General features: G+C 43.3%; 1 protein-coding gene across 1 annotated transcript; it reads right to left on the bottom strand.

Annotated features, from left to right (window-relative positions):
- Positions 1-667: 667 nt before the first annotated feature.
- Positions 668-17,450, bottom strand: LOC122147565. Its single transcript, XM_042770602.1, has 8 exons — positions 16,299-17,450; positions 15,532-15,601; positions 14,984-15,124; positions 13,305-14,503; positions 11,250-13,050; positions 2,206-2,324; positions 1,456-1,631; positions 668-1,343 (listed from the first exon to the last, which is right to left on the bottom strand). Exons 1-5 carry the CDS (start codon positions 16,897-16,899, stop codon positions 12,860-12,862), a joined length of 2,202 nt encoding a protein of 733 aa, XP_042626536.1. The 5' UTR covers positions 16,900-17,450; the 3' UTR covers positions 668-1,343; positions 1,456-1,631; positions 2,206-2,324; positions 11,250-12,859.
- Positions 17,451-21,136: the final 3,686 nt, after the last annotated feature.

Genomic DNA, 21,136 nt, shown 5'->3' with positions numbered 1-21,136 from the left:
CTCAATGTGTATTCAAAAAGTTGAATTAATGAAGACTGACCAGCAGATGGAGAAAGTGACATCTTTTGAATTGTGCTTCTGATCGAATGTCATACTGTTCTTAATATTTCTATCATGTGTAAACTGACCGCAGTATTCATATTTTCTTCATCTGTAAAATATTTACTTAACATACTACATTTGCTAAACAGATCACACTGCGTCAGATACTGGTTTGCTGTCTGTGTAAAGTTTAGTGTCAATGGCAGCATAGTCGGTTAAGGTAATTCACCCAAAAATTCAAATTCTCTCATAATTTACTTACCCTCATGTCGTCAGACCAGTGTGACTTTCTTTCATCTGTGTGTGATTATTTTAATTTTTTTAGTAAATGATGACAGACTTTATTTTAGGCAAAATTTTACAAGCACAAATGTCAAGAACATTTGCTTAAAACTAGATTTTACACAATTGGCAGCTGCATATTATTGTATATTGCTTCCATTTTCAAGTTTATATCGTTGCTATTGATTAGGTTTCCACTCAGTGTTATTGTAATATTGAGCACAGTAATGCTGGACTGACATTTTGCTTTTACAGTGAATGTTATTTAATAAATGTAAATAGCAAAAGTATTGTTTAGTTGTACTAAAGCAATCACAGATGGTTTCCAATGGTTTCTGTCCATCCATCCATTACATCTACAACATGAATTATTACAATTATTAAAAAAGCACAAACACATTTTTTTAAACCCACAAGTCTTAGATGTTTTTTATTTCTCTCTAGATTTCTTGACTAGAGAACAATACTGCCCTGACAGCACATGTACATCTTGTTTGATGTGCATGTTTACATCTGGAAGACATATTTTTTAGAATGTTTGCTCATCTGCAACATGTCTGTAGAATGTTTCCTGTCAGATGTTAAATAGCCATTTAGAAAGATGTCTTTACAATGTTTATTATTTAGAATGTATGTAAAACCGACGTCTTAAAGATTTATCAGATATATGTACACAGCAGATGTTTTCCAGATGAAGCGATCTTTAACAGACATCCTGCAGCCAAACGTGTACTGTCTGGGTGTCTAAAAGTGCTTTGTAAAGTTTCCCTTATATGTGATCTTATCTTCATAATTCCATCTTCCGCATTTTGTCCATAATTTGTATCAGTGCTTGATCCAGGAATGTGGACGAATCCGGATCGTGGCTTTGCTATCACGGGTCATGAGGCGTGTAACCTGATCTAGGGTCAGTCCAGCAACGATTTCCCCATTGACTTCTAGAATCTCATCTCCAACACCCAGGAGTCCAGTGTAGATATTCTCTGTGGAAGCGTCTGCGACCCGTTCCACATATATACCTATAAAAACGGCATAACTGATGTTGATAAAGTAACTTTAAATGATTTGAAACAAGTTTTTTTTTTTTTTTTTTTGTCAATAAGGCAAATGTGGGGGAACTAGAGTTCTAACCTGAGTCAGGTCTTCCTTTGCCCCTGGAGATGACAAAGCCAAAGGGTCCATTGTTGGAAGGTCTGGTAAGTTCTATCAGTAAAGTCCCATCAGGAAAGGCCTGTACCAGTCGCCCAAGTGGACCTGCTCCTCGAGAATCCTCTAATGACTCTATGTTCTCTTCTGTCTGAAGCTCCCTGACACACAGATATCAACAGTCCAATCAGAAATCTGACATATGTAGTATGATTTTACAGCAGAATCAAGAGATCACATAGCTGAGGCAAAAGTCTATAATGCTAACATGTAGGGTAACAATTCACTCAACTCACGATGCGATGCATACATGCAGCATAATCTAAATTATTGTATAATTTCGAAATTTGAAGGAAAACAGAATGTTCTGACTTTAGTTTTGTGAAACTATACTACATAAAACATATGCACGAAACAAAGACAGCAGATGGAATGAATGAAAACGCAAATTCACTCTCTGACAGCAGGTGGCGCTTATGGTACAGCAGCAATGTATAGCATTTCCTTCGTTACACAGCACCACGGGTGTTTATGAACACTACTTTAAAATGCATTATACAGAGGCAAGATGAAAAGAAAATATCATCTAAACTTTTCTAAAGATAGCCAGTTCCTCTCAGATATTCGTTTTACCTTCGATTTGAATCCTCACATATTTGCATTGATTTTCAACCAGCTCGGGGTGTATTCCTAATAACATTGTATAGAGCCTTTATCACATGCAATATTACGCACCTCGGTGCCAAACTCAGCAGTGGTAACTCTCCTAAAATAATGGAACGTTCAAACTTCCTCTTTGGGGACTGTAGACTCTGGACAGAAGATGCTTTACGTAACTGAGCCAAAGGAGATTCCTGGTGGCAGAAAAACGTCACAGCTTTGAAATATAGTATTCTTATACATTTCTTGATAGCACACATACATCAGGTCTATTTTACATCTGCATTTACATCTGCAAGGCATATTTTTTAGAGTGTTTGCTCATCTGCAAAACTCCTATATGACGTTTCCTATCAGATGTCAAATAGACGTTTAGTAGATGTCTTTAAGATGTTCATGATTTAGAATGTATGCAAATACTGACATCTTTGTGTGTATTTGTAAACAGCAGATGCTTTCCAGATGAAGCAATCATTAACAGACATCTTGCAGACATATGGTGGTATCTGGGTAATATAGAATAACAGTGTAGACGGCAATGTTACTGGTGTAACCCACGGTATCAAGGCAAAAGCAGAAGAAGCAGTTTGTTGTGTACGTTGGCCCTGTCCCAAATGGGACCCTGTAATGTCTGTTTTGGGGTTTTGTTTCATGTTCTTATTTTCATGTCTTTTATTTTGTAGTGTGATTTATGCTGTTTGTGTCATGCTTCCCTTGCCCTTTTGTCATCTTGCTATTGGTTCCTCTTGTTCTTTGTGTCATGTTCTGATTGGTTTGTCTTATCATGTGATTTATCAGTTATGTTTACTCATTGGTTGTCTTAGTCATGTGTCTGTTTCCCATTGGTTTGTTCCTGTCATGTTACCCTCATTGTCTGCTATAAGTAGTCATGTTTTTGTCATTAACCCTTGTCGTGCATTAACGTAACGTTTGTAACCTGTTGTCTGTGAGTCTAGTCTGTTCATGCAATGTCAAGTCTGTTCATGTCAAGTCTGTTTCAAGCCTAGTCAAGTCTGTTCATGCCTCGTCAAGTCAAGTCTGTGTATCTTGTTTGGATTATCACCTTGTAAATAAACTGCACTTGGGTTCTCACTACGCTCGCCCTCAGTGGACTAATCATTACAGACCCTAAACCCTCGCGGCCTTGTCTGCACTTTCGTGATGTAATGCCGCTTTGACTGTCGGGTAGAAGTCTGCTGCGGAGCTCGCCCCAGTGCTGGCTCAGCAGAAGTGTGGATCGAGGGTGCATAACGGCTGCAAAGGGGGCACTCGCGAGCACCCTTCTGAACGCCAAAATGACAAATGGGACATCCTACGGTCTTGTGGACTTACCAGAGACGCGCACACAGTGGCCAATGTAAGTCCATAAGACCGCAAGTGCACATTTAGTGTTCCAATTTTTGGAGAGGTGCACCATAGATATGTATAGCTAGATGCCCTATTAACGGCTGTTTCTATGGGCCGCAATATGTAAGCCATTCGCCATATTGGAAAGTCGAATCCGGTCCGCAAACCTGAAGAGCAAGTGCACTGCAACTGTAATTGTGTGCATATATGTATATCTATATCTTCAGTAGACGTCAGAAGATGCTTTTGCTAAACTAAGACAATAATAGATGAAGCCGTTAGCTAACAAGGCATTTAAAAGGTACGTTAGTTTAAAAACCTGTAATATTGAGTTAATACATATTAAAAACACAAACCAACAAATTCTTGCCTGTGAAAGTTTATCCAGTTTCTTCATAAAATTTAATTTAGGCGATTTTTTTACAACCAGATGCTGCACAATGTTGTTGCATCTTGAAACTCGTGAAACTCGACGTGTCTGGAGTGGTCGAATGTTGCATCTACCTATACATATCTAATGAGGTGCATGTCAGTCTACACCTTAGGCTACGCATGCTACACATGACATATGGCTTAATGTTGCAGTGTTTGAGGTAGATGTCCTGCAGAGAGGGGAGAGCAGACCCTGAGATGCGCTTAGCTAAGCACACAACTCTCTGCAGGGCTTTACAGTCTTGACTGGAGCTGTTCCCATACCACACTGAGATACATTGAGTCAATACACTTTCTATGGCCCTTGAATAGAAAGTTTTCAGGATTGCTGGTGAGACCCTGAATTTTCTCAGCTGACGCATGACCTGACAAACAGCGATTGGACATGTTCAGTTGTCCAAAACAAGTGGCAACCAATGGCAACAGACACTGACAAGGGTAAGACACTGATTTGACAAAACCCGATGAATGTTAGCGTCTGTCTGTCTGAATTAGCCTTTAGAATTCTATTAGCATTTTATTTTCTATAACCTAATTTCCTCAGCAAGTAAATTTAGTAAACATGCATCTTGGCCCCTTTAAATTGAAAGCAGTTGCTTCTAGTTTGTTGTGTTCGGTCCACAAGACTGTGTTATTCTCAGATTCCAATGATAAAAAGAACTCAGCATCCACAATCTTCTCTCTTCTGGGATGCTCTTCTTCAGTGTTTGTTTACACTGTTTTTTTTAAACAGCGCCACAACTCTTGTCTAAAAAAGTAAATCTAAAAATGTAGCTTGAGTAATAGCATGCAGGCATTGTACAAAATTGACCAATCATGGCACATGATCTACAAAGAATGGTCAAATAGATGCAAATACACATACTTGAAGCAGCACTGCGTAGAGCGATATATGTATGTACCGCGAAAGTGATTCAAAAGCATTTAGGCCCTGATATACTTTAAACGAAGTTCGTTTTCTTTCTTCGTTTGGGGGCAAAAAGAAGTTCGAAAAGGCTGAGCAACGGTATACTGTTTTCGAACATTCAAACACCCCCGCGCTGCTGGAGGCGGGGTGTAGATTAATGTAAACATGATATGCGACGCTCGCGCGTATGCCCTAAACACAACAACGATGCAGTGATGGTGTATCTAGTTGTGAGACGGGTACCGATTATAGACAAAAGAATAATGATTAGCAGCATTTCAGAGTCAAGTTTGCAATTCAAAAGAACCTTCCCATTTCCATAATCAGTCCTTCAAGTGTGAATGGTTCATAGTCTGAAAACGTTTTTTGATGTGGGAAAAAAATATTGGAGTCAATCTCAATAACACAAACCTGTTTGCTATTTTATTTTATTAGTGTTCATTTATTTTATTAAACTGGATAAATTATTACACCTTTTTGTATTTTATGTTGTGTCATGATTTGATAAAATACAAAGGTTTATTATTGTATGTTCCTGTGGCATTTCATTTATTGTATAACGTTACCTTTTAAATTCTCTTACTGAAAAAACAACAGCAGCAGCAGTATGGTGAAACGTTTATTTGAAACACATGTATTTGGTAATTGCTACCTTATATCTTTACTCTTTCCTTTCATTCTTTTCGTGGAATAAAAAACGATCCGGGACAAAAAATCGCACGTCAAAGAAGGGGGAGTTTCTATGGAGCCCTGCACATGGCATGCAGGAAAAAATAGTAGGCTAAATCGTGCGCACGATTTACTAATTCATTCCCTCAATGTACTAAAACGTGCACATGATTACTATTGCGTTCCCTCGATTTACTATTTCGTTCACTCGATTTATAAATTGTGCGCACAATTTACTAATTCGTTCCCTCGATTTGCTAAATCGTGCACATGATTTAGCAAATCGAGGAAACGCAATAGTGTCACGGAGTCACCAGTAACACCTGCCACACCATCAGAGTCCAATCACCCGACTCCGCCCATCCGCTCATTATCACCAGATTACTGAAGTCACCACACCTGCACCCGATCATCACTGCCACTTCTTAAGCCCACACTTCCTTTCACTCTCTGTCTGGTCTCGTCAGAGATTCACTGACTCTACTCTCTGTGCTACCCTAGGAATCATCTGAATACCTGAACATCTGATCATCCTGCTTACCTACCATCATCTGTCATCCGTGTCCTGTCAGTTCCTCCTGTGTCCACCCTTCGTCTGTACAGCAAGTATCCTCAAGTCATCCACTTAACATCCCACTCTGCTCCAATTCCTCTGCAAGACTGTGTGATACCATCTTCTATCTCCATATCTCAAATAAACCTCTACTTACCGGCATACCCTGTTGTCTCTCTCTTCAGTTTGTGACAGAAGACCAGACCAACTGTATGCAAAGAGCTGTTGGATTGGAAGAGGACCCTTCACGGGTCTCTCTCCCCGAGCAAGCACAACCTGGCGATCCACCTTGTCTTCACTCTCCTTCAATGCCTGCCTCTCACAGTCCCATGGCCCGACCTGCAACATACACCGGTGAGGCGGAGAGTTGCAGCGGGTTTCTACTACAATGTTCACTTTACTTTGAGATGCAAGTACATGCCTTCCCTACTGAGCATACTAAGATCGCCTATTTGATCTCCCTCCTCTCTGGTCCCGCCCTCCAATGGGCTCAGTCAATCTGGGAGGCGAATGGGCCCCTCACTCGCTCATGGGAGGCCTTCGCCACCCACTTCAAGGAAGTTTTTGGCCTCAACACCTCCGCTGTCTCCATCCATGATCAGTTGTACCACCTTCGTCAAGGAAAGTGGACCGTGAGTGAATATGCTTTACATTTCCGCACTCTAGCCGCCAACTGTGGATGGAATGAAACTGCGCTTATCACCTGCTTTCGTCAAGGACTGAATCCTACCATCCGCCATCAAGTGGCCGTGTATGATGATGTCATCGGCTTAGAGAACTTCATTCAGCGTACCATTCGCATCTCTCAACGTCTCACCGCCTGTGCTCTGGACCAACCCGCTGCGCACCCTCTGCCTCCCACACCATCTATAAACCTTCCAGCACCTGAGCCTATGCAAATCGACTCATACCATCTCACTGCAGTAGAACGGCAACGACGCATTCACAATGGCCTCTGCCTCTACAGCGGTTCCGAAAGACATCTCCTCTTGCAGTGCCCAGTGCGACCACCACGCCCAGCGGTGAGTACAATCCAGATTCCTCTTATAATATCACCATTGTCACGTACTACAGTCATGATAGTGACCCGTTCCCTCTGTCTTAGCGGATGCGCTCATTGACACCGGCTCCTCAGGGAACTTCATCTCCCACAAACTCCTCAAGAAGCTCAGTCTACCGAGGAGAAGGATCACGAAGAAGTTAGCGATCCACACCATCTTGGGTAAACCGCTGGGCCATGGTCAAGTCTGTCATCAATCCCCCATAGTCTCACTACGCATTGGATGTCTCCATCAGGAGGAGATTTCATTTCTGATGCTGGAAGGGTCCACCGCGGATATCATCCTGGGACGCCCGTGGATGTCAGAACACTCCCCGCAAGTCAACTGGACCACTGGGGAAATTATACAATGGGGTGAATCCTGCTCTTTATCTTGTCTATTACCTGTCATCAAGATCTGTCATCAGAAACCCTCTCCTGATGATTCCCACTCTTCCTCTCATCTTCACCTCAACTCCACGTCGATCGAAAGTCCAGAATCCTGGACTGCGCCATTGACCTGCTGCCTGGAGCCACACCACCCAAGGGCCGGATCTATCCCCTGTCCATCCTGGAGAGGCCATGGATGAGTATATCAAGGAAGCCTTACAACAACGGTTCATTCGACCTTCCACTTCCCCTGCTGCATCCAGTTTCTTCTTTGTGGGGAAAAAAGGACGGAGGCTTGAGGCCGTGCATTGACTACCGTGCACTCAACGAACAAACGGTCAAATTCCGCTATCCCCTTCCTCTGGTCCCAACCGCTCTGGAACAACTACGTGGAGCTAAAATCTTCACCAAACTGGATCTAAGAAGTGCATACAATCTCATACGCATCTGAAGAGGCGACGAGTGGAAAACTGCATTCATTACTCCATCCGGGCACTATGAATATCTTGTTATGCCCTATGGGCTGTCCAACTCTCCATCTGTATTTCAAGCCTTCATGAACGAGGTGTTCCGTGAGTTTCTGCATCAATTCGTGATCGTGTACATTGATGACATCTTAATCTTCTCCAAGAGCTTACCGGAACACCATCACCATGTCTGTCGTATCCGGGACCTCCAAAGATTCTTAGGATTTGCAAACTTCTACCGTCGTTTTATTCATCAATACAGTATCATCAGTTCACCACTCACCTCTCTCCTGAAGGATCGGCCCAAGTCTCTGTCCTGGAACCCAGCTGCCACTCAAGCCTCCCAACAACTGAAGAACGCCTTCTGTTCGGCTCCCATCCTGGTCCATCCCAATCCGGACCTCCCCTTCATGGTCGAAGTGGACGCCTCATCGACCGGGGTGGGAGCTATTCTATCACAGCAGCAGGGGAAGCCTCCAGTACTCCATCCATGCGCCTTCTATTCCAAGAAACTGTCCCCGGCGGAGCGTAATTACGACATCGGTAATCGGGAACTTCTGGCTATTAAGATGGCTTTCGAGGAATGGAGACACTGGCTGGAGGGAGCACACCATCAAGTCGAAGTCATTACAGACCACCGTAACCTCAAATATCTTCAGGAAGCCAAGCGTCTAAATCCTCGCCAAGCCCGATGGGCCCTCTTCACTCGTTTCAACTTCTGAGTTACATACCGTCCAGGAGGCAAGAACCTTAAAGCAGACGCCCTCTCCCGTCTTCATGCGCCTGAGCCCGAAGTATCACCTCCAGAAGCTATACTCCCTCCAGCCATTATCGTTAGTCCTATCGAATGTGCAATGGAGGATCGTATCCGGGAAGCCACCCGTTCTGAGCCAGCTCCGCCGGGAGGTCCAGAGGGACGGATATATGTTCCATCATCACTACGCCCTCATGGACTCAGTTCACACGTCTCCGGGCTCTGGACATCCAGGCAGCCAGCGAACCCTCTCGCTCCTTCGTAACCGGTTCTGGTGGCCCACCATCGCGCAGGATGTCTCCCAGTACGTTCGTGGATGCTCAGTCTGTGCCATCTCCAATACTCCACGACGACTCCCCGAAGGGAAGCTGAAGCCACTGCCCATACCACGTCATCCATGGTCCCATCTGGGCGTCGACTTTATGACTGATCTCCCACCTTCAGACTCACACACTGGTATCCTGGTCGTGGTCGACCGCTTCTCCAAGGCATGCAAACTCATCCCATTAAAAGGTCTTCCCACTGCCTTTGAAACTGCCAACCTACTATTCCACCATGTATTCCGTCACTTTGGTCTACCAGAAGACATTGTATCAGACAGAGGTCCCCAATTCATCTCCCGAGTCTGGCATGCTTTCTTCAGATTACTCGGAGTCTCAGTCAGCCTATCTTCGGGGTACCATCCTCAATCCAACGGTCAGACTGAGCGCAAGATTCAGGAGATCGGAAGATACCTGCGAACGTACTGCCACCAGAACCAAGGCAGCTGGAACCGCTTCCTCCCATGGGCCAAGTATGCACAGAACTCACTACGCCAAGACACCACCGGTTTAACGCCGTTTCAGTGCATACTCTGGTACCAGCCTCCTCTCTTCCCCTGGTCAGGAGAGCTGTCAGAGGTCCCAGCGGTCAACACCTTGTTCGAAGCGAGTGAGAGGGTATGGGACTCAGCACACATCCATCTCCAGCGAGCAGTGCGAAGACACCAGAGCCAGGCCGACACCAGGAGAGGAGATACACCCCAGTACCAACCAGGTCAAAAGGTCTGGCTCTCCACCAGAGACATCCGTCTTCGCCTGCCCTGTCGAAAGCTGAGTCCCCGCTATATAGGTCCCTTCACCATTGAGAGGCAGGTCAACGAGGTCACCTACCGTCTTCACCTTCCCTCACACTACCAGATCGCACCATCATTTCATGTCTCACTGTTAAAAAACCCTTCACTGACCCTCTTGTTTCTCCTTTCCCAGGACCTGATGGTGTTGACGTACCTCCTCCTCCCGAAGTCGCAGAGGAAGAGTCAATTCACCGTGTGCAGGAGATCCTGGATTCCCGTCGGCTGGGCCGCCGCCTGGAGTATCTGATAGACTGGGAAGGATATGGTCCCGAAGAACGCTCTTGGGTCCCTAGGGACGACATCCTGGACCCATCCCTCCTCACCCAGTTCCACAACTCCCATCCCAACCGCCCTGCGCCGAGAGGTCGAGGCCGACCCCGTCGACGGGTAACGCGGGCGTCAGCGTCAGGAGCCGCCCGTGGAGGGGGGGGTACTGTCACGGAGTCACCAGTAACACCTGCCACACCATCAGAGTCCAATCACCCGACTCCGCCCATCCGCTCATTATCACCAGATTACTGAAGTCACCACACCTGCACCCGATCATCACTGCCACTTCTTAAGCCCACACTTCCTTTCACTCTCTGTCTGGTCTCGTCAGAGAATCACCGACTCTACTCTCTGTGCTACCCTAGGAATCATCTGAATACCTGAACGTCTGATCATCCTGCTTACCTACCAACATCTGTCATCCGTGTCCTGTCAGTTCCTCCTGTGTCCACCCTTCGTCTGTACAGCAAGTATCCTCAAGTCATCCACTTAACATCCCACTCTGCTCCAATTCCTCTGCAAGACTGTGTGATATCATCTTCTATCTCCATATCTCAAATAAACCTCTACTTACCGGCATACCCTGTTGTCTCTCTTCAGTTCGTGACATAGTAAATCAAGGGAACGCAATAGTAATCGTGTGCACGTTTTAGTACATTGAGGGAACAAATTAGTAAATCGTGTGCACTATTTATTTTTTTTCTTGCATGTCATGTGCAGGGCCCCATAAGTTTCCGTAACACACCCACCAATTGTGTAACTGCAACAGACCAATGGAAGCTCAAACGTTTTTAGGAGCCAAAACGAACTCCCCCAGAAAGTTCACTTTGGTGAGCTGTTCAGAAACTGCTGAAACAATCTCAAAATGAACTTCGTTTTGGCCTGATTTTGTTCTAAATGATGTCATATCAGTTCGTTCTTCGATTTCGTTTGAAGTATATCGGGGCCTTAAGGAGTTGTCTGTTCTCTATAACTCACACGGATGTTATACACCGATCAGTCTGTGCTGTGCAAAGAGCCAAAACCTGGATATTTTAGGCAATATAGAAATCCTGGCCAGGACATGTATGATAAAAATGGCACGTATGGTCACCCTATCTCACATGGTATTGCAAGGGTGGGGGTGCTAGTGTTGGTGGACTCTTTAACTCTCTCTTTAACAAAGAAGAGAACTCACTGTGTGGAGAGACTGGAGAGAGGGGGTTCTCTTCAGAGGGACAAGGCCTCTGTGTGTGGGGCGTGGGGAGGCAGAACTGTAGTGGGCAGTAGGGGAACACAGGTGCTCCATGCTGTTGGACCGGCTGCCCTTCACCAGCTTACCCATACTGTTCAGTCCCATGGCTGAGAAAAAACGATGGAGGGATAGCTTAGGTCGCCCTTCTCGCTCCCCTGCTCTCCTGCACATAAGAGAAGGAATCAATAATGTCCATAATGAAACCTGTAAATGTCTACAAGATGTTTATCTTGTACTTAAAGTTAAGTAAATTCTAAAAATGCTGTTTTTTAACCCAGTCACTGGGTTCAGGCTGTTGGGCCATTTTTTTGGTTTATTTACTCACTGTTGGTAATTTTTGGGTAAATAGGTTCTTGGTTAGTGGCAGGGTCAGAGTCATTAATAGTAGAAATGATGCACTTCCTAATACATCTACCTAAATGCTGGTTTATTTGTGCCAAACTGGATCATCACTGGCTAAACCACTTGTGCAGGTTACTTTTTTTCTGGAACAAGTGTAGACCAGAGTTCTAGCTGCTTTCACATTCACACAAACCGTTTCATTGCAACTGAGCTCAAACCACCCCCAAATTAGGTCGCGACAGTGCTTGTGTCCGTTGTTTCCATCACAGTGTTGCCAAGTCTGCGGTTTTCCTGTGGAACTGGGCAACTTTATCACTGTTACTGTGGTTTGTTTTTCATGTCCGCGGGTTGAAGCAACCCCAATAATGTGTATTTTAGCCCCTGGAACGTTTTAATCCTGGCAACCCTTTCCGTCAAGTAGGTAACTTTATTATTGCTAGCATAGCGACTCATCAAAAAATACATTGGCATCATCTGTATTAAAGAGAAAATAATCACTTCATCCAACGTTTAAGTTATAAATAGCCTTGACAGGCTTGGAGTTCCACAACTATTGACTTTGTTCTCTGTTCTTTTTCACCGGAAAGCACTGTGAGGTAAGGGAGGGGGAGACTCAAAATGTTTCTAAACTTAAAATGCATTTTTGCCCCGTTTCTGTTGTTTTACTACTTACACAATTATTAAAGGATTTCCACCTATGCACATGACAGCTTTCACATTAATCTTTCCTTTGAACTTTTCTCAAATTAAAACAGTGTTTCAAACTAAATTCCTGTATGCTAGGGTTGTTGGCTTTGCACAAGCGAGCAAAACAAAACAATACTACGACTACTACCGATACTATGTATATGTATATATACTATGTTTTACCTTTCATCAGGGGAGTGGAGTGATATGACTACAGATACAACATACTAATCAACAAAACTGCAGTTGCATCCTTGCAGTGTAGACAGCAGATACTCCAATGATTATAATAGAAAGAATTTAATATGGTTGCATTGCGTATGTGGTCATGCCATATACTATATTACCAGTTTGGCTATTTTAACCCATCTAGGACTTAGGACTTTCCATCAGGTGAGTTTCACCTCTGTAGGAACCTTTGTGTACTTTATAATGCAATTGTCAACATATATAAAAAACTGCAGTTATCTATAGCCCATAGTCAAGATCAAGAGTTCCAAGTAAGGGACTTCTTAAGATATAGTTTACCTAGACATAGCTAAATTGTCATCCCAATGTATTTCAGCCTTTCGGTAATCTGCACTCAGAAGTTCTGCCCTCAGGTCTTCTGGCTTTGGCGTACCCATGGCTCTCAAAGCTGGGTGGCAATCTGAGGGAACAGGTGCTGTGCAAGTGCTTCTGGGATCCCTGCAGACACCCTCACCTGCCAAATGACCTGATGCACAACAAATGAATGAGCAAAACTTGTTGGAGTAGAAATCGATAAACCAGTTCTGAATCAGGTTGTTTAAACCTGTTGTTCATGAATATGCTCTGTATCCGTAGCTAATTTAGAGCAACGAGAGAAGACCATTAAGGTTTCTGCAAAAAAAAAAAAACTGTTGGTAAGGTGTGACATCTTGACCAAAATGTTTTGAGTCAGCTAGTGGGCTAATTTCATAATTTAGCTTTTGTTCCAGGTAAACTTACCTGTGACTAGGTCGCCTGCAGAGTCCCATATTGTTAAAGCCTGGAGGTCTGTGGTCAGCACAGATGAGGAATACTTGAGAGAGGATGGTCTGTTGCAAAAAGTCAGTCCTGAGGTGACTGGATGACCCTGAGGGGAGGCACTGAGCTTGACACTGAGGTGCTCTTCAGGTTGTATGTTTTCTTGGTGAGAGCTCCCATCCAGCTTGTGGTCAAGGTGAATTAGGCGGTACTGAACTGAGGGTATTAGTTTGACCACCCGTTGCCCTATTGGCCGACTCTTGAAACCTGATTTCAGAGCCGATTTGATGGGGAGGTGGGGGGAAGACTCCTTGACATTGCTAGATATATCATTATTCTCAAGGTCCGATGAGGTTTCTGTAGCATCTTGTGCAGGCGTCTTCAATTTAGAGCGAGTAGTTTTATCCTCTAGACTTGACCTGGTTTTGGAGTTCCTTCTCTGAGCCCATAGATCCTGACTCTGAGCATATGGACCATAACTGCTTTCAACTCTGCTCTCTCCTTTCCTGCTTCTTCTTCGAAGCTTCCCAAAAGCTGACATGGTCTCACCTGCACCTCCTACACCTCGCCGCTCTACACTTTCTGCCAAGCTGACGCGTCCAGTGAAGGTTAAACTTTCCATGAAGTTTGGGTGAATGGTTCGGCAACATGACTGACCAGGGGTGACCCATTGAGGGACTGCCTTCTCCTGAGAATCTATGATACTCTGTGTTGGCTGGGAATGACAATCTTTGGTCTGTGCAGGTCCCAAGATGCTTCCACATGCTTCACATGTCCTGAGCAATTTGTCCTCTGGCACCATGGCAGCCAAACACTCTCCCTCATTGGTTAATATGGCCACAGGAATACCAATGTTTACCCAGTTTATTGCTGCCCCCCTGCTTTCATCTTGGATGTTGTACAACGGTTCTGCCTTCAGCTGCTGGTTGGAGTGGGATTTCTCAGCCGCCACTGGCCCACGCTCACGCACCCGCTCCAGGTATCGTCGCTCAGCCTCCTTTTCTGACTCGTCTTCGAAACGCACTCGTGTGGGCGACTGGCCATACTGAAGTGAGTGCAACCCACATTCATAGTTCCTGCCCTGGACATCCAGTGACTGAAGAGGTGAAGTAACCTCCTCTTGAGCCGTGACAAGAACAGCACGGTGTAGTGCAGATGACACATTAACTGGTAAGACCTCCCTATTAAGCAGATACAAGAGCTTTTATAGAACACCTGGAGATCTGCAATCACTATCTGTATCATTTCATTATCTCTATTACATCACTGCATAATGTTACATAATTATGATTAAACCTGAATGGAAACAAACAGCAAATGCATTATTTATTTGAAGTTAAATAGATTAACACGAATGAAGGCTTTTGATTTATTTGATCATCAACTTTTATTTGTGTTCCAAGATAATGTGATAGGATTAATAAAAATGCTTGCCAAATATGTGTTATATGCAGTATATGTGATTATATAACACAGGAACACAACTCTCCATGAATCGCTTAAATGAATATTTCTGTGTATCACAGGATATGGGTCATGACTTTAGAGGGGATTGCTTTGGTTTGTTCACAGTAATAAAAAAAATAGTAGATGACTTTAAAAAGACAACCATGATGTGAGGCAACAAAAATATGGCAATTGAAAGTTTTAAGGTGACTTACAGGCCCTCTCTTTGACCAAGGCAGTTGGGGGTTTCACTCTTATGGTTTTGAGAATGTGCTTTGAATCGAGCTCTTTCTAACAGACGCTTTGCTTGTTCATGACGTGGACTAAGAGTTACTTCAGTGGCAGAGATCAGCATTCTGTCCAAAACAGAAAATAAATGTTACTCTCTCCTAAGTGTAATGATTATTCAAAATGCTATGAATGATTTTATCAAATGTTTTCATGTCTCAACAGCCATCCAAAACTACAAAAGGCTTACAACCTATTATATCCATGAACATTGCACAAACATTAGACTGTCTATATGATGATCCTGCACCATAATTCCCACAAATCAGAAATAAACATACAGAAAGTCAGAAGCATAAATTTGTCTTATATAATCTCTTTCATGGGTATGTTGTGTGCATGCCTTAATCTTAGAATGATGAGATATGTGTCTTTAACATGGATTTGTATTCTGGCGGAGGTCTACCACAGCTAAGTGCAAGTGAATAACCGTATTGATTGACTGATGTGCTGGATTGAGGAAAATGTCTCTTACCTATAGTTAAACACAGGGTCCTTTTTGATGATTGCTGACTCCCAGTCATCTACTTTGTAGGGAGGTAAATCTGTACAAAACGCACTGCTGTAGAATAATGAACTCAAACCAATTTGACATGTGATATAATTTGAATGAGTATTAATAATGTACAAGAAACATATTTATAATTTTGGTCATCCGGTACAAGACTGGTCTCAACATCTGACCTTTCCGTTCAACATAAGGATGCTACGTGCAAGTGGAAGTTTAGTACAAACCCACTGAACTGATATCCTGTAGTCTTCCGAGCGAGAAGCCTGATATTACACAACACTCCAGAAAACCAAGCTGGCAGATTTCAGCCCAACTATCCCTACGTCGTACGGTATTAAAACACCATCATCTCCGCTGCTCCACTTTCTCCCAAACCCTCCCCCCACATCTGTAATCATGGTGACAGGCAGGCACATCTGTTCTGAGAGATCATAGTAACCTCCCTTCTGTGAGTTTTGGCTCAGTGACCCATGGGTGACTAATGCCGTTTAAATCATAAATACAATAAAAAACTGCATAAGGCAATTAGCAGAACACAAACGAAGGTAGTTTGAAGAATGCTGGTATGCAAACAAGATTGGACACCATTTACTTTAATTGTATGGGGGGAAAAACAGATTTTTTCAAAATATCTTCTTTTGTGTTCCACAAGAAAGTCATGAAATGACAGTAAGTAAATGATGACAGAATTTTCATTTTGGGTAGACTATCTCTTCAAGCAAAGGTCATACCTCTGTCCGGCTCCTTTGGTGGTTGATACTGTCCCTCTGGGCGCATGGAAGTTGTGATCTCGATAGCATCAACTTGGTATTTGTTCAGGAATGTCTTGTTCATCTCAACTTTCTCTGCAATAGACAAAGACCCTCCCCTGGAGCACACAGTCTCCCAACTGTTTGCCTTCCACAGCCCACCAACCAGATCTGCTGTTGCAGTCTCCTTCTGTAGACACCTATGAAAAGCATTTTCCAAGCTGTCAGACCTTTGCAGCTCCTTGTGAACAGCTGCACCCACAGTCTTTAGTTTTGGCTTCCATTTTGGACTCTCCTCAGTTGTGGGTGGTACATCCTTTGGAGTCGCCAGTGTGGAGGAACTCTCTGAATTAAGAAGTAGCGTCTCTGGTTGTGCCACTCGCCAAAAGCCCTTGGGAGGAGCCCAATGCCTGGGAGAAGACATCGTTGACTTCATTGCTATGTCCCCTTGAGGTTCACCAGCTACACCCATTGCAATGTTTTCTAGGCTAGACCCTTCACAAATCCCACGGGACATTTCTGGGGCACCTTGAGATGGGCTGTCCTTCCCACTTTTGTTGCAAGACAGATTTTCTCCTTGCATCCCAGAGATGGGTTGCAGCACTTCTTTATCTTCAGTGCTTGATTTATTGCTCTGGTCGGTGTATTCTGTTTGACAAGTAGACTATGTTTCATCGTCTTGGTTTTTTTTCACTGATTCTTCTGCGGAACCCTCAGGTAATAGATAATCTCTCTCTGTCCCCTTTAACTTTCTCTGGGACATTGCTTTGACTTTAGATTGCAAGGCAGAAACGGCTGAACCAGGGGCAGGGGGGCATGAGGAGAATGATGCTTTGGATTTCAATAGATCAGTGAAAGGTCCAGTCTGAGGATCATCTGGTAGTGGTTGTTTCCCAGAGAGATCCTCTCTCTCTTCATCCATTTTGCAATGAAGGGACACTTCAATAAAAAAAAAAATGCATGGCACAAATTTAAACAAGATGAAGTGTAGGGTTTTGCAGAGCCACTGTTTAGGAATTTGATGTTAGTAGATTGAATATTATTGAATCCCTCTTATGCACAACAAACTATGTAAGAGTTTGCATAATACCAATACTTTCCTAGTGTTAGATTATAAACAACAAGCAATCTAAAAGGAAAACAGGTTCATGACAAGGTTACACTTTTTAAAATAATAAAAAATCACATATTGTTTGTATAGTGAATTGATTGTTACATCCTTAACAATCCTTAATAGAAAAGCGATTTGATAATTTACTGACACAGATTTCTGAACTGTTAATATACAGCAGATATATTTTTGATGTATCTCTCTCTCTCTCTCTCTCTCTCTCTCTCTCTCACACTCTGAAACACCATACATACATATAAATAAATATATATATAACATCAATCTGTCATTACATTATTACATGGCATTATATAATATTATACTGTATAATATCTTACCTTCCTTTCACTGATGGTCCAATTGGGTCTGTTACAGTTCACAGGTTCAGTTAAGTAAATCACACTGACCCAACATGCTAAATCATTCTTGTCTCTCCTTGCCCAGAAATACTTAAGTGGCAGACAACAAATGTTACCTGTTGATATGAGAAATTACTCCCCTGATGCTCCTCTTCATTCAGCTGTCATCGGCACCTATCACTGCACATCCACTGCTGGTAGATTCCATCTCTAACCTATGAGCACTCACTCAATATTCATGATTGGTCTGTTAATCCCCACAGAAATCAGACGGATTAGACAAAAATGGAAAATAAATGCGTACTTTAATTCCTTTGATGTCAACTGCAGCATTTCATTGCATAAGTTGGTACAATTCACAGAAATATTATTTAAAAAGTGCACTCAGTATAGGTCACATGTCACATAGATCAAGTATTTTGCTCGTGTATACTAGTGATTGCAATTGTACAAATGATAATCTATCTGAGAACCTTAAAAATTCTCAAATGTTTACAAATACAAAAAGCAAAAATACTATGTACTAGATGATTGTTTTATGATCATAATATCCACAAGGCTGTATTTTTTATTTTATTTTATTTTATTTTTGTCTGCAACACTCAGACACTCAACTCCCTTAAATGCACTCCTTCTTACACCAATTGTATGCAACATTACATATGCCACCCAAAAACAATAATCTGTTAAATTAAAAGTATTATTATGTGTACTATGTTTTAATATTTAATATTTAAATTAATATTTACTATAATATTAATATTTTGTGAAAGCTCTCTTTACAAAGGAAAAGAATGGGTCACTTAAAGTTTTAAAGAAAGAACGGGAGGACAACCTGAAAGCAACACACACAGACAGCCAGAGACATGAGCAGAGGGTAATACCACCAGACATGCCACCCATTCCTCAGCCAAAACATCAATTGGATGACAGCCCTCCATGCAGTAACCAATAACTTCAGGATTTTTTTTTTTTAACCAAAATTTGTATAAAGATGATTCTCAACTATGTCATGAAATATATAATGGAATGAATTGATACACAATTTTACTTTGTGCAATGTGTGGGTAAAATGGCCATAAATTAATATTCCCATTCAATGCAATGTATCTATACACTGTATCTAATTTGCATATTAATGTGTTCTTGGAGCAACAGTTAATAAAAAAAAATATTAAATGTAATAATTGGGAACATTAAAATTATATTATCTAATATTTCATTGGAATAGTGATGTATAATTTATTTCAATATTCACTTGTTGTGTCTCCCAAAATGCCTGATAAACACGATTTTAAGTCCTGATGTCCTCTATAGTGGAATCAATGCCCTGTTCTGTAGCAGAAAGTAATTTTTTGATTTGAAACCCCTTACGTTTTGACATAACGTCTGAGATGTTGGTTTATGAAATACAATTTGAAAAGTAGTCTGATTTAAATCATAATTACACAGATTTGAAAATTCCGTTGGCTAATTACAGGGACTAACCTTAACCCAAATGATAGTTGGTAGTTTTGTTGCAAAGCACAGTATTATGGTGAAATTAGATCTTGTGTTTGTGAGTTAAAACTGAATTATTGTTGTATAAGCATAGCAAGCATCATAGCAAAAAGGCTGACAAACTTAAGAGTTATACCCACCAATTAACATTAGCCCTTCATACATGACATGGATACCTTAATAATCATACAGAGAGAACATAGTTGCATACCTTTATCTTTTGCTCATTTCTCCTCTTCTTCTTTTCTTTTTTCTAAATTAGGCACCTGATGGCTTTGACCTTTTCCTGTCCATCTCTGTGTTTATTTGGCACTCGACAATCAACAGATTTCCCATCCCCCCAACACTGTCACTCACGACCAGAAGTCAAGACTAAACCAACTTGGTGACTACATAATTGTTTTGTATTACCTATTTTTATTAGCCATTTCACACAATTCAGAAAAACAAAAATGTGCAGGAACTATAGGCCTGTATTTATAATATTATGAATGAAATGTGCGTTATTTGGAAGAAAAGTCGAGGTGCGACCCTGTTCCATTTGGGAGAGACCCAGAGGTGAACTGTTCCCCGCGCCGAGCTCCGCTCCCCTTTCCCCTTCTCACACAGCTTCTGTGAACGGCTATGACTCTGTGAAAATTTTCGGTCTCTCTCGCTTTCTCTCAGTCTCTCTCACGCACGTTCGCTCTCTTTCGGATGCACTTGGTCTTTCTCAAGCACTGTCGCTCTCTTTTGTGCACACTGTCTCGGCACTCTCTCGGCATTCACATCACTTTTTTCCAGCCCGACACCTCATAAACGGCACCTTCTCGACAAGCAGGGGCGGCAATTTGGCAATTCTCAACACAGTGAAATGATAGATAATAGAAAACCGCTTCGAGGCAACTGCGCAGAGGATTATATAGTGGGGGGGGGAGCAAACCAAAAAACAGGGAAATAAATGTCCAAAAGGGGAAGTGTGTCCAAAATAAACAGGGAATCTGGTGTCCTCGTTGTGCTTCGGGGTTCGTGTAGGTGGGGCAGTGTTCAGGAGGGATGGGTCCAGGTAAGGGGTGGAGTCTGGCAGCCTCACGCGCTCCCCTCTTCGGTCCGGGGTGCGAGGGGCGGCGGCTTCTTCCAGCGGCTGCATACTTCTCGCTGGCTGCGGCACTTAAAGGGGATAGACGGCCTGGCATTCTGGCCTGATGGCCATGTAAACGGGTGCGGTTCTCATCCGGACTGTGGGTCCGGCAGCTCACGTCTCTGGCGGCGCGGGAGTCCCTCTACGCACCCTTCTTGGACCCATGAGGACACCAGTGTGCATGCACCGGGAAGAGACCAGTCTCTCGAGGAGAGGCGCGTTGGGCTTTTTAAACAGCGGCGGTGATGAGGCTCCATTTACATCAGGTGTGCCCCATCACACGCCGCCAGCCCTGGCTCGTCCAGCACCCCTCCTCTCTCACACACCCACTCCTGTCGGGAGCCTGGTGAAGGGCAGCGATTTGGGACGGGGTGCCGATGATAATTAGGGGGGAGGCAGCTGACTTGTCACATCCCCGTCATCAGGCTGCCGCCCATACGGGGAGTGCTACCTTCCTCAACCAGGCTCCAAACGGTCGGAGTGGGCAGGGGGGGGATTCCTCTCCGGGCAGTTCTCCCTCTCGCACCGTGCCGGAACAGGGACAGAGAAACCGGGTTTTAGTTGACAGCCTCAACCAACCACAGGGTAAAATGACAATAAAAGAGAAGTCACTTACCCCTTTTGTGGCTGGGAGGCCGTCTCCGTTGTTCCTCCATCCCAGTCCGGGTTTTCGGGAACTTTTGCGAGCGAGAGGCAGTGATGTCACCAGGTGTTACCCAACTGTGCTGTC

This window comes from Cyprinus carpio, chromosome A2 (assembly GCF_018340385.1).
Source record: "Cyprinus carpio isolate SPL01 chromosome A2, ASM1834038v1, whole genome shotgun sequence".
Lineage (NCBI taxonomy): Eukaryota > Metazoa > Chordata > Actinopteri > Cypriniformes > Cyprinidae > Cyprinus > Cyprinus carpio.
The sequence above is the reverse complement of the archived record's forward strand: the minus strand, read 5'-3'. Positions and strand labels throughout refer to the sequence as shown.

Excerpts from the sequence above, each read along its gene's own strand:
- LOC122147565 (XM_042770602.1), bottom strand. The coding sequence starts at position 16,899 with ATGCAAGGAGAAAATCTGTCTTGCAACAAAAGTGGGAAGGACAGCCCA. Across the intron at positions 15,125-15,531 it reads GACCCTGTGTTTAACTATAG|AATGCTGATCTCTGCCACTG; the intron begins GTAAGAGACATT and ends TGTTTTGGACAG. Across the intron at positions 14,504-14,983 it reads CTTGGTCAAAGAGAGGGCCT|GGAGGTCTTACCAGTTAATG; the intron begins GTAAGTCACCTT and ends TCTGCTTAATAG.